Source organism: Rhinatrema bivittatum, chromosome 11, assembly GCF_901001135.1.
Source record: "Rhinatrema bivittatum chromosome 11, aRhiBiv1.1, whole genome shotgun sequence".
Classification (NCBI taxonomy): Eukaryota; Metazoa; Chordata; class Amphibia; order Gymnophiona; family Rhinatrematidae; genus Rhinatrema; species Rhinatrema bivittatum.
In genome coordinates this window covers 58,096,954-58,109,138 of record NC_042625.1, presented here as the reverse complement: position 1 = coordinate 58,109,138, position 12,185 = coordinate 58,096,954, and the positions used below count along the sequence as shown (strand labels likewise).

The 12,185-nt window shown below is 46.7% G+C and overlaps 1 protein-coding gene across 1 annotated transcript in view; it reads left to right on the top strand.

Moving 5' to 3' along the window:
* The window catches only part of SUDS3 (SDS3 homolog, SIN3A corepressor complex component), a 195,851-nt gene that overhangs the window by 55,109 nt on the left and 128,557 nt on the right, over positions 1 to 12,185 (top strand). Inside the window, 1 exon segment of the mRNA XM_029619816.1 lies at positions 11,709 to 11,865. Coding sequence (XP_029475676.1) covers positions 11,709 to 11,865 — 157 coding nt within the window.

Sequence of the window (12,185 nt, the reverse complement as noted above, 5' to 3'; positions counted from 1 at the left end):
CATGTACGCGCAGTGCAGTGTTGAGCCAGTCTGCTTTTTCATCATGGATTAGTTTATGAATTATACATAGTGTCTACAGGTCTTGGGCTCGATGGCTTCCACCATCGACCTCGTCCCCTGGGCATTTGCTCATATGCGACCATTACAGAAAGCTTTGCTATCCCATTGGCCACCAGTGTCAGAACAGTTTCACGTAGTTCTCCCGCTTTCGGCTTCTACCACTGCCGCCTTGCAGTGGTGGCTTTCGCTCCCTCATCTCTTCCACGGAATGCCTCATCAATCGCCACAGTGGACGATAGTAACCACAGATGCCAGTTTCTCAGCCTGGGGCGCAGTCTGCCAGTCCCAGTCCACCCAGGGGGTCTGGTCTCCGGTTCAGTCTCGTTAGCACATCAATCGGTTGGAGGCACGGGTGGTGCGTCTGGCGCTGCAGGAGTTTCTTCCCCTGATACGCGGCAAAGCGGTTAGGGTTCTTTCCGACAACTCCACCACTGTGATTTATATCAACCGTCAGGGAGGCACTCGCAGTCGCCTGGTAGCTCTAGAAGCCAGCCGTCTCTTCAAATGGGCAGAGCAACATCTGGAATGCCTGGCGGCCTCCCACATAGCGGGCAAGGAGAATGTACAGGCCGATTTCCTCAGTCGTCAGTCTCTCGATCCGAGAGAGTGGGAACTCTCGTAAGAAGCAATGGATCTGATCATCGACAGGTGGGGTCCCCCTCACCTGGACCTCATGGCGACCTTGCGCAATGCCAAGGCCAACCACTTCAGTTGATGGAAGGAGCACGGCTCGGAGGGAGTGGATGCTCTGGCTCTTCCTTGGCCCGCGGACATCCTCCTATACGTGTTCCCTCCGTGTCCTCTAGTGGGAAAAATTCTCCAAAGAATAGAACTCCTCCGAGGGCCAGTGGTTCTGGTAGCACCTGAATGGCCTCGCAGACCATGGTTCACGGATCTTGTCAACCTAGCGACAGACGGACCTCTCCGGCTAGGCCATCTTCCTCGTCTGCTCTGGCAGGGACCCGTATTTTTCGACCAGGCCGATCGCTTTTGTCTAGCGGCCTGGCTTTTGAACGGAGACGCCTGAGGCGTAAAGGCTTAAGGAGGAGGTTATTTCCACTTTGCTGCGAGCTCGGAAGCAGTCGACTTCTCTAGCTTATGTGCGAGTTTGGAAGGTCTTTGAGACTGTTTGTACGGAGTCGGCCGTCTCAGTACGTTCCGCTCCGGTCTCCTTGGTCCTTTCTTTTCTGCAGAAGGGTCTCTCCAAGGGTCTTTTCTTCAGTTCCCTGCGCGTGCAAGTTTACGCTCTCTGCTCACTCCTTGGACGGGTAGAGGGTCATCCGTGGGCCACCCGGACGTGGTTCGGTTCTTGAAGGGAGTCAAGCACCTACGACTGCCTGCTTGTTCTATTTGCCCATCATGGAGTCTTAATGTTGTCCTCCGGGCTCTCTTGTGGCCCCATTCAAGCCTCTCCGTTGGGCTACGGTAAAAGATCTCATGCTCAAGACAGTTTTTCTAGTCGCTATCTCTTCTGCTCGGCATGTCTCCGAGACTCTAGCATTGTCCTGTTGGGAACCTTTTTTGCGGTTTTCTGATTCAGGAGTTTCTCTCAAGACGGTGCCTTCTTTCTTGCCGAAGGTTGTCTCCACTTTCCACGTCAACCAGTCGGTGGAACTTCCTGCATTCTCCCCAGAAGAGATTGCAGGTACGGCTGGGGGCGATCTTCTCAGACTTGATGTAAAATGGGTTCTACTCCGGTATCTCCAGGTCACCAATGACTTTTGGATCTCGGATCATCTTTTTGTCCTCTGGAGTGGTCCCAATCGGGCAAACCTGCTTCTAAGACTACTATTGCGCGTTGGTTGAAAGAGGTGATTTCCTCGGCCTATTTTTGTCAAGGTCGGGCTGTTCCTGAGGACTTAAAGGCTCATTCATTGCGTTCTCAAGCTACTTCCTGGGCGGAGAGCCAATCGGTTTCTCCGCAAGAGATTTGCAGGGCCGCCACATGGACATCCCTGCATACCTTTGCTCGACACTACCGTCTGGATGTACAAGCACCGGTCCTTGGTTCCTTTGGGCGGCAAGTGCTTCGAGCCGGGACTGTCTCAGTCCCACCCAGTTTAGGGAAGCTTTGGTACATCCCACGGTCTGGACTGATCCGGGTACGTATAGGGAAAGGAAAATTAGTTCTTACCTGTTAATTTTCGTTCCTGTAGTACCACGGATCAGTCCAGACGCCCTGCCCTGCTTTTCTTCTTTTACTGTCCACTCGAAGCTTGTTATTGCAGATTCTCGGAAGTCGATACTTCATTCTACAGAACACCGGACAATTACACTGGAAGCTTTGGTTGTTGAGAACCAAGTATATGCAAGAGCATTTAGTTGTACCATGTTCTTTACAAGGTTATTGAGTTGCTCCATTGAGCTTTTTGGTTACTTGCTTGATCCTACTTCAGTTTGTTGTTTTCTGCTTTGACAATGGTTATACTGAAGGGCTGCAGGGTATGCTCTGTCCTGATATAGGATACCCTTTCAGTTTTGGTCTCTCCATCTGCTGGACAGGAGGCTCAACCCACGGTCTGGACTGATCCGTGGTACTACAGGAATGAAAATTAACAGGTAAGAACTAATTTTCCTTTGAAGGGAGCCAAACATGTGAAGCCTCCGGTCCATGCTCTAATCCCCTCTTGGAGTCTCATATTTGGTACTTCGTGTCTTGAGCGGTCCTTCTTTCAAACCGCTGAAGAGTGCTATGCTCAAGGATTTGACGCTCAAGACGGTCTTCCTGGTCTCCATCACTTCGGACCGCAGAATCTCTGCGCTCTGGGCTCTCTCCTGCAGGGAGCTCTACCTCCGTTTCACAGATTTCGGAGTATCCTGAACCACTGTCCCATCTTTCTGTCTAAAGTGGTTTCAGCGTTTCATGTGAATCAATCGGTGGAACTTCCATCCTTTTCACATGAGGACTCCAGGGATCTTCTCCGCCTTGATGTCAAACGTGCCTTCCTTCGCTATCTGGAGGCGACTAATGACTTCCGCGTGCCGGATCATCTCTTCGTCCTCTGGAGCGGCCCCAAAAAGGGCAGCAAGTCATCTAAAATTTCCATTGCTCACTGGTTGAAGGAAGCAATATCCTCAGCGTATGTGGGAACGGGTCAGCCACCTTCGGTGGGACTTAAGGCTCATTCTCTCCGAGCTCAGGCCACTTCCTGAGCAGAAAGCCAGTCGGTGTCTACACAGGAGATTTGTCGTGCAGCTACCTGGAAATTGTTACATACCTTTGCGCGGCACTATCGCTTGAATCTCCTGTCACCGGGGTTTGGCTCCTTTGGCGCTCAAGTCATTCGAGCAGGGCTTTCCGGGGCCCACCCTACGAAGGGAAGCTTTGGTACATCCCACTGTCTGGACTGATCCAGGTACGTACAGGGAAAAGAAAATTATTTCCTTACCTGCTAATTTTCGTTCCTGTAGTACCACGGATCAGTCCAGATGCCCTCCCTGAGTTTCTATGGGGTTGTTTGGGATTGTCTTCACTGTGTCTTGCACTTGGATACTACTGTGTCTGGTAAATGGTTGTTTTTGCAAATTTCTATTGTTTGCAGTGTTTATCAGTTTTGTTACCGCTGTTCTACTTGTTCAGTTTGCGTTCTCTTGATCCATCCAATGCTTATCTGTGCTTTGATATTCTGAATACTGAAGGGACGCAGAGGGTGCACCTGCTTATATGAGGGCGCCCTTCGAGTTTTTCTCTGACTCCATCTGCTGGAAGGGGGTCATAACCCACTGTCTGGACTGATCCGTGGTACTACAGGAACGAAAATTAGCAGGTAAGGAAATAATTTTCTTTTCAGTTAGTGAGAGTGCAGATTAGTGTAAGGGTGAGGTTACCATTCAAATGCATCCCTTCTCTTTAGGAGTTTGGAATGGCCGTCCCCCAGAGAGTCTATAAAGCAGTTCTCTACAAAGAGCTCGAGAGGCAGTCCCTTTAGGTTTGCTGAAAGTTAGGAGGTGGTGAGGTTTTAGCTTAAGTTGTTTTTTCAGGCAGAGTCAGAGGAACCAGGCAAACCCTGCCTGGGGAGACTGCCAGGGTCGGGAGGGGTGTCCTAATCTAGTCCATTCACTGGCTGGTTAGAATTTTCCCTCTGTGTATATATTTTGGGTTTAAGATTTTAAGTGGTAGGAGCCTTGTGAGATACACCACCTGGGCCCAGGGCACGGGGAACCCTGTGTCTGGAACTGTGCAGGTTAGGTATGACCTGCCCTCCATGAGGACAGAGGTGTGAGTGACCTGCTGCAAGGAGAAACTCCGGTGTTAAATTCAGTTGAGAGGAAAAGACTTTGATTTCAAGATCCAGGAGGAAGTTTTGGCTGTCCTTCCTTCCTGTTTGAAGCAAAAAGAGCTGCTTGCTTCAAGGGAATCCTTCCCATCAAGGATACAGAAAGAAGAAATAAAGAGACTGTGTAAGAACCAAAGATATCCAGAAGATCCGCTAACAGTGAGTAAGGGAAATCACAAATCACTGGGGACACCCATATGGTGTCTTCACAACAGTGGGGAGAGAGAGAGAAGATTTTACTCTCTGTGCCTAGACTTTTACCATTTCTACCAGATTGGAAGGATTTGGATTTTCAGAAGGCGTTTGACAAAGTCCCTCATGAGAGGCTTCTACGAAAACTAAAAAGTCATGGGATAGGAGGCGATGTCCTTTCGTGGATTACAAACTGGTTAAAAGACAGGAAACAGAGAGTAGGATTAAATGGTCAATTTTCTTAGTGAAAAAGGGTAAACAGTGGAGTGCCTCAGGGATCTGTACTTGGACCAGTGCTTTTCAATATATATTTAAATGATCTGGAAAGGAATATGACGAGTGAGGTTATCAAATTTGCGGATGATACAAAATTATTCAGAGTAGTTATATCATGAGCAGACTGTGATACATTACAGGAGGACATTGCAAGACTGAAAGATTGGGCATCCAAATGGCAGATGAAATTTAATGTGGACAAGTGCAAGGTGTTGCGTATAGGGAAAAATAACCCTTGCTGTAGTTACACGATGTTAGGTTCCATATTAGGAGCTACCACCCAGGAAAAAGATCTAGGCATCATAGTGGATAATACTTTAAAATCGTCGGCTCAGTGTGCTGCAGCAGTCAAAGAAGCAAACAGAATGTTAGGAATTATTAGGAAGGGAATGGTTAATAAAACGGAAAATGTCATAATGTCTCTATATCGCTCCATGGCGAGACCGCACCTTGAATACTGTGTACAATTCTGGTCGCTGCATCTCAAAAAAGATATAGTTGCGATTGGAGAAGGTACAGAGAAGGGCAACCAAAATGATAAAGGGGATGGATCAGCTCCCCTATGAGAAAAGGCTGAAGAGGTTAGGGCTGTTCAGCTTGGAGAAGAGACGGCTGAAGGGGGATATGATAGAGGTCTTTAAGATCATGAGAGGTCTTGAACGAGTAGATGTGACTCTGTTATTTACACTTTCGAATAATAGGACTAGGGGGCATTCCATGAAGTTAGCAAGTAGCACATTTAAGACTAATCGGAGAAAATTCTTTTTCACTCAACGCACAATAAAGCTCTGGAATTTGTTGCCAGAGGATGCGGTTAGTGCAGTTAGTGTAGCTGGGTTCAAAAAAGTTTGGATAAGTCCATTAATGGCTATTAATCAAGTTTACTTAGGGAATAGCCACTGCTATTAATTGCATCAGTAGCATGGAATCTTCTTAGTGTTTGGGTAATTGCCAGGTTCTTGTGGCCTGGTTTGGCCTCTGTTGGAAACAGGATGCTGGGCTTGATGGACCCTTGGTCTGACCCAGCATGGCAATTTCTTATGTTCTTATGAGTTTTTGACCAAGCTAAAGAGACCCTGCCCATCTGGGAACTCTACTTAACCAAGCCCTGGAGGGTGGATGAATTCCTGGCCCTGGTTTGTGAGTCTTGCACAGATAGAGGGAAAGAGACTCTATGAGAAGAAAAAAAGAGAATTCTGTGGTGCTGCAGTTTGATATTGTGCCATTCATCATCAGTGTTTGAACAGTAAATAATTTAATTTTGGACAATAACTCAGTGATTCCCGAATATTTCTTTTGCACTTACTGCATCCGCCATGATAAGACCCCTCTCCCAAAGGGAGCACAAAGGAAAAGGAAATGTGTATAAAGGACACCGCTGTCACATCTTTCCCTCACCTACAAAGGATCTGTCCCTGGGAGTAAGAAAGCTTGTGAGAGAGTTAGCCGGTGAGAGGTTCTAGCCCTGAAGAGAAACAAATTCTTTCAGGGCCCACCCGTGCATGATAGGCACACGTGGTAGGGTTACATAAATGTACTGTTATAACAAAACAGTACTCTCTGTTATCAACACCAGCACTCACATTCCACCAGCATATGCAGCTCCCCGCTTCATCACTCTCTCCCTACCAACTTTTCGTAAACTTTCTCCCTACCCTTTTCCCTACCACTCTCCAACTCCCCATCTTTGCAAATTCTATCCTCTTAACCACCAGCTCCGAAGCTCACTGCTGGGAACTGCTGTGCAGAAAAGGAAAAGAATAGAGACCTACCATCTGCAGGGAAAGGCACAGAGTGGGGGATCCAAGGCAGACAAGGGCAAAAGTGAGAGAGAACTAGGGTTAGTGGTATTTTTCCTGTATTTATCCATTAAACATCTGTTTGGGTTTTGTTTTGGTTTTTTTTTTTGCATCCATAGTGTATTATTCGTGTTTATCAATCAAAATCTAAAAACAGAAGCCCTAATTATATATTAATTAACAAGGCCATTGTATAAAGAAAGTTTGAAGCTGATAAATGATGGAATTTTGTTCCCTCTCATGGCTATAGTATAAGACCTGTTGGATCTTTCCCAAAGAGTTGTGCTGCAGCATAGAAAACTGACATGAAAAGTAATCTGTGCTTGGAGCTCCTGCTATCCTGAGACATTCTGCCTTTCATATCAGATTTATAAACAAATCCACGCATGCACAGGGATTCCCTAAAAACAGAAATGAAAACAAAACAAATGTCAGAGCATGCCTAGAAACCCTTTTTTCTTTTACTTTATTTTTATTTGAATTTTAAGTTGATTCCAAGACAAGATTAAAAGATGAGAATAAATGGGGGCAATAGAAAATGAAATACACAAAATATACAATAAAACTAGAATATTAGATTCACTGGCACAAACCCTTAAACAATGAATTCTTTTTCTTGCCATGGTCTACCTAAATGTGACACTTTGGAGTGTCTGAGGCTTCTGCTTCTATCTTTAAAAAACCTGCTGATAGTAGCTACTGCAATGAAATACAAAGCAGAGGTGATCATTTTTGGAAAGAGGCTGAAAAATTTATTTTCACACTGTCTAATATATCAATTGTAGCAACTTATTGTATTCTAAAATAGATGTTTTAAGCCATAAACTGAGCAGAAGTTACTAGTGAACCTCACATAGACTGACGATCTGTTTTTACAGTGATATTTATCACTGGACAACACTTCAAAATATGGGAAGAAACTGATAAAACCAAGCTATACTTCAGTTTATCCAAACAGAATTAATAAGATTGTATTATTTGTATAATGGGTAGTGTCTTTTCCTTGAAGGGTTTGCAGTCTGAATACAGAGAGATTTAGTGACTAATTCAGGGTCACACAAGTGAGTGATGGCACTTGGGTCTCTGGCTCTATGCTCTTAGTCACCACCTTACCCAATACTATCATGCCAAATCTCAACACTTTATCCATCATATATTTATTCTTTATCTTTTTTTGTTTGCATTTTCCCTTCCATCTTTGGTACCCTCCCTTCCTGCAAGATGTGCCTAGGTGGTTCTAGAAACCCTCTTGAACTTGCAGTCTGAAGGGGTACCATTTCCTTGTTGAGCTGTTAGTGCTGCTTATTGGCTGGTAGGAGCCACAGCAGTGGCAGCAGCTTGCCTTCCCAGTTCACGTAACCCAGCCATTGCAATGATGATCCTTGGCCAGGATCAAAATACCCTTTTCCTGTACGTACCCGGATCAGCCCAGACTGCTGTGTTATGCCTCCCTTCCAGCAGATGGAGACAGAGAGAAACTTGAAGGGCACCCCCAGTAAGTACGGTGCACCACCTGCTGCCCCCTTCAGTATTTCTCTGTCTCCAGAAGATGAAGGTGGCAGAACCTGCGTTCCTAGTAGCTTGATTCTTTATTAAAAAAAAAAGAATAAGGAGATATTTCAGGAATCCTGATTTATTATTTCTTGGCTAAATCAATGACACTGTCTCTTTAAAAAAAAAAGAGCAATTAGGAGTTGAGCACAGGAGCACGTTGTCTCCTGAGAGGAAGGCTCACCTACCTTTATACCTCGGTGGTAGGCTTTGCGGGGTCGCCTGCCCACCCGCATTCCCGGAGCGGTAGACGGTGAGTCACTGGGGGGGAGATTTACCGGTGGGCCAGTCCCTCCCCCCTGGCCCAGAGAAATTCGTCGGGTATTCTCTGGTGAGGCCCGCGTGGCTCGTTTCACTGCGCTAAAGTAAGAAAAAAAAAAAGTTAGGAAGAACCGTTTCTTGGCCTCCCGTGCTCCGGACGATATTCTCAGCCTCCCCGGCTCTGATCCGTGCCGATGCTGCACGCTGTGGCTTGCAGTGCCTACGAGGAGCCAGCAACCTGGTTCTCCCGTGAGAACCTCTGCTCCCAGTGTCTCCCCGGGGGCGAGGGCCCGTCGGCGACAGTGGTCGGCGGGAGGGGGAGGCAGGCAGCACAGTCCCATAGAGCGGGTAACCAGTTGCTGCCGCGTGGTACAAAGCCTGGGCCGTTCCCGCGTCTACACTGGAGTTGGTTCCTTGGGCCTTCGCGCACATGAGATTGTTGCAGAGGGCCTTGCTCTCAAGTTGGGATCCCAAATCGGAGGAGTTCCAGATTCCTTTGCTGCTCCAGGAGCCTGCCAAATCCAGCCTCGCTTGGTGGTTAATACCCGAACTCTTGTCTCGGGGAGTAGAACTAGAAGTTCCTCAGTGGATCATTGTTATGACGGACGCCAGTCTTTCCGGTTGAGGGGCAGTTTGCCAATCTCAAGTGGCACAAGGCCAACGGACAGGGCAGGAAGCGCAATGGTCCATCAATCGTCTGAAAACATGAGCGGTACGATTGGCCTTGCAGAAGTTCCTTCCTCTCATCCATCATCAGTTGGTGAGAGTCTTATCCGACAACGCGACGACAGTGGCCTACATTAACCGGCAAGGAGGGACGAAGAGCCGTCCTGTGGCGTTGGAGGCAGAAGAGTTCATGGCCTGGGTGGAGAGGAATCTGTCCAGGGTAGCGGCTTCTCACATTGCCGGGGTAGACAATGTTCAGGCAGATTTTCTCAGCCGTCAGTGACTAGATCCAGGAGAGTGGGAGCTGTCCGAGGCGTTCAAGTTGTTAACTCATCGGTGGGGGATTCCCCGCTTGGATTTGATGGCGACTCGGATGAATGCTAAGGCGCCTCAATTCTTCAGTCGCAGAAAAGAGCATGGGGCGGAAGGAGTGGATGCTTTCATCCTTCCTTGGCCCCCACGACATTCTGCTCTGTTTTTCCTCCTTGGCCCCTAGTAGGCAAGGTTTTAAGAAGAATAGAGGCCCATCCGGGAACGGTGGTTCTGGTGGCTCCTGAATGGCCATGGAGGCCGGGTTCGCAGATCTCATTAACTTCGCGTTGGACGGCCCGTTCCGTCTGGGTCATCTTCCAAATCTCCTGAGGCAAGGTCCAGTATTTTTTGACCAGGTGGATCGCTTTTGTCTAGCGGCTTGGCTTATGAGAGGCGGCAGCTGAGAAAGAAGGGTTATCCAGATATGGTAATTTCCACTCTCTTATGGGCTCGCAAAACATCACTCTCTCTTATGTATGTCCGGATCTGGAAAGTTTTTGACTCTTGGTGCAGTAGATCGAAGGTTTCCCCTAGACATGCCTTGATTGTCCACAATCTAGCTTTCTTACAAGAGGGTTTGGCAAAGGGGTTAGCGTTCACTTCTCTATGGGTGCAAGTGGCAGCTTTAGACTGTTTACAAGGAAAGGTGGCAAGAGTGTCCATAGCGGCTCATCCTGATGTGGCGTGTTTTCTTAGAGGTGCTAAGCACTTGAATCCTCCCCTCTGGGCTGTTTGTCCATCTTGGAGTTTGAATTTGGTCCTTAGGATGTTGTGTGAACCTCCTTTTGACCGCTTAAAGGACCTTACACTCAAAACTGTGTGTTTGGTAGCTATCTGTTCAGCTCGGAGAGTTTCTGAGATTCAGGCATTATCTTGTTGTGAACCTTTTCTTCGGTTTTTGGATTCTAGTGTTTCTCTGTGAATGGTGCCCTCCTTTCTTCCTAAGGTTGTATCAGCATTTCACGTGAACCAGTCGGTTGAGTTGCCTGCGCTTCCGAATTTGGATCAAGATTCTCCGCATGTATGCGAATTGAGAAGGTTGGATGTTAGGCGGCTTCTTTTGCATTACTTGGAGGTCACTAATGAGTTTCATTTGTCTGATCACCTTTTTGTTTAGTGGAATGGCCCTAAGAAAGGGCATAAGGCTTCCAAGACCTCCATTGCCTGATGGTTGAAGGAGGCTATTGCTTCGGCGTACGTATGTCACGGGCGAGCGGTTCCTGAGGGTCTTAAGGCTCATTCGCTTTGGTCTCAGGCTGCGTCCTAGGCGGAAAGTCAGTTGGTTTCCCCCCAGGAGATCTGTAGAGCGGTGACTTGGAAGTCTTTGCATTCTTTTGCTTGGCATTACCGTTTGGATGTTCAGTCTCCTGACTCCGAGAGTTTCAGAAGCGGGGTGCTTCAAGAGGGGCTTTCTAGGTCCCACCCCAGGTAAGGCAGCTTGGGTATATCCCAGCAGTCTGGGCTGATCCGGGTAAGTACAGGGAAAGGAAAATTGGTTCTTAGCTGCTAATTTTCATTCCTGTAGGACCACAGATCAGCCCAGACGCCTGCCCAGAGTAGATATGTAATTTTTGTTTTCAGATCTGCTCGAACTTTTTCATTTTTCTGTCAGACTATATCAGAATGAAGATTTCACAGTGCTCTTAATCTGTACATAGTTGTTGGTCATTGATTTGATTTAGCCACTAAATTTGGATTACGATTACCTGTTTGAATTTATTTTTGCTTTGATTCTGTTTATACTGAAGGGGGTTGCAGGTGGTGCACCGTACCAGGGGGTACCCTTCAAGTTTTTCTCTGTCTCCATCTGCTGGAAGGGAGGCATAACCCAGCAGTCTGGGCTGATCCGTGGTACTACAGGAACGAAAATTAGCAGGTAAGAACCAATTTTCCTTTGGAATGTAGTAATGTGAACCTTGAGACTGGTCACTAGATGTCATCCTTAAATAACAGCTGGACTCCCTCTCCCTGGAGTCAGTGCAGAGTCCTGACCCAAGAATTGAACGCAGGGCCACTGGGCTGGCCTCTGTTCTATTAGTCTTTATTTCACAACCACTCCAAAAACTTGTAGCTCATACTACATATAACACAAAAGTTAACAAAATCTTGTGCGTATGCAGCATAGGTTCCAGTAGCATGTACTAGTGGGAAAACATTACTGTAGAGAAAAGACCAAACTAATCATCTACACTTGGGTTCACAAGTCATGTTTAGGATGCTGAAGGAAGTATTTACAGGATACTTTTCATGATTTGGTGGTTCTTCTGATTCTGGGTTTGTTGCTTACCTTGCTGTTTCCATATGCTTGAACTAGACAGAACAGGTTGAGAGGAATTACATCAAAGAGAAAAAGGCAGCAGTGAAAGAGTTTGAAGATAAGAAAATTGAGCTGAAGGAAAACTTGATCGCTGAGTTGGAAGAAAAAAAGAAGATGATTGAAAATGAAAAGTTAACCATGGAACTGACGGGAGGTAAAGCAACATGAGTTTCACTGTCTCCTAGTATACCTTAGGGATTAGTCTTTGGACTGTTTCTTTTCAACATTTTCTTGAGTGACGTAATGGAAGGATTGTCAGGAAAAGTTTTGTTTTTTTTTTTATTTTTTTTTTTTACTGATACTATCAAAATCTGTAACAGGGTGGACAGCTAGGAAGATGTGGAAAACATGAGGAGGAATCTAGCAAAGCTCGAGGAACGGTCATGGGTCTGGCAGCTAAGATTTAATGCTAAAAATCGCAAAGTAATGCATTTAAGATGCAGAAACTCAAGGGTGAGGTAGAGTATTGGAGGT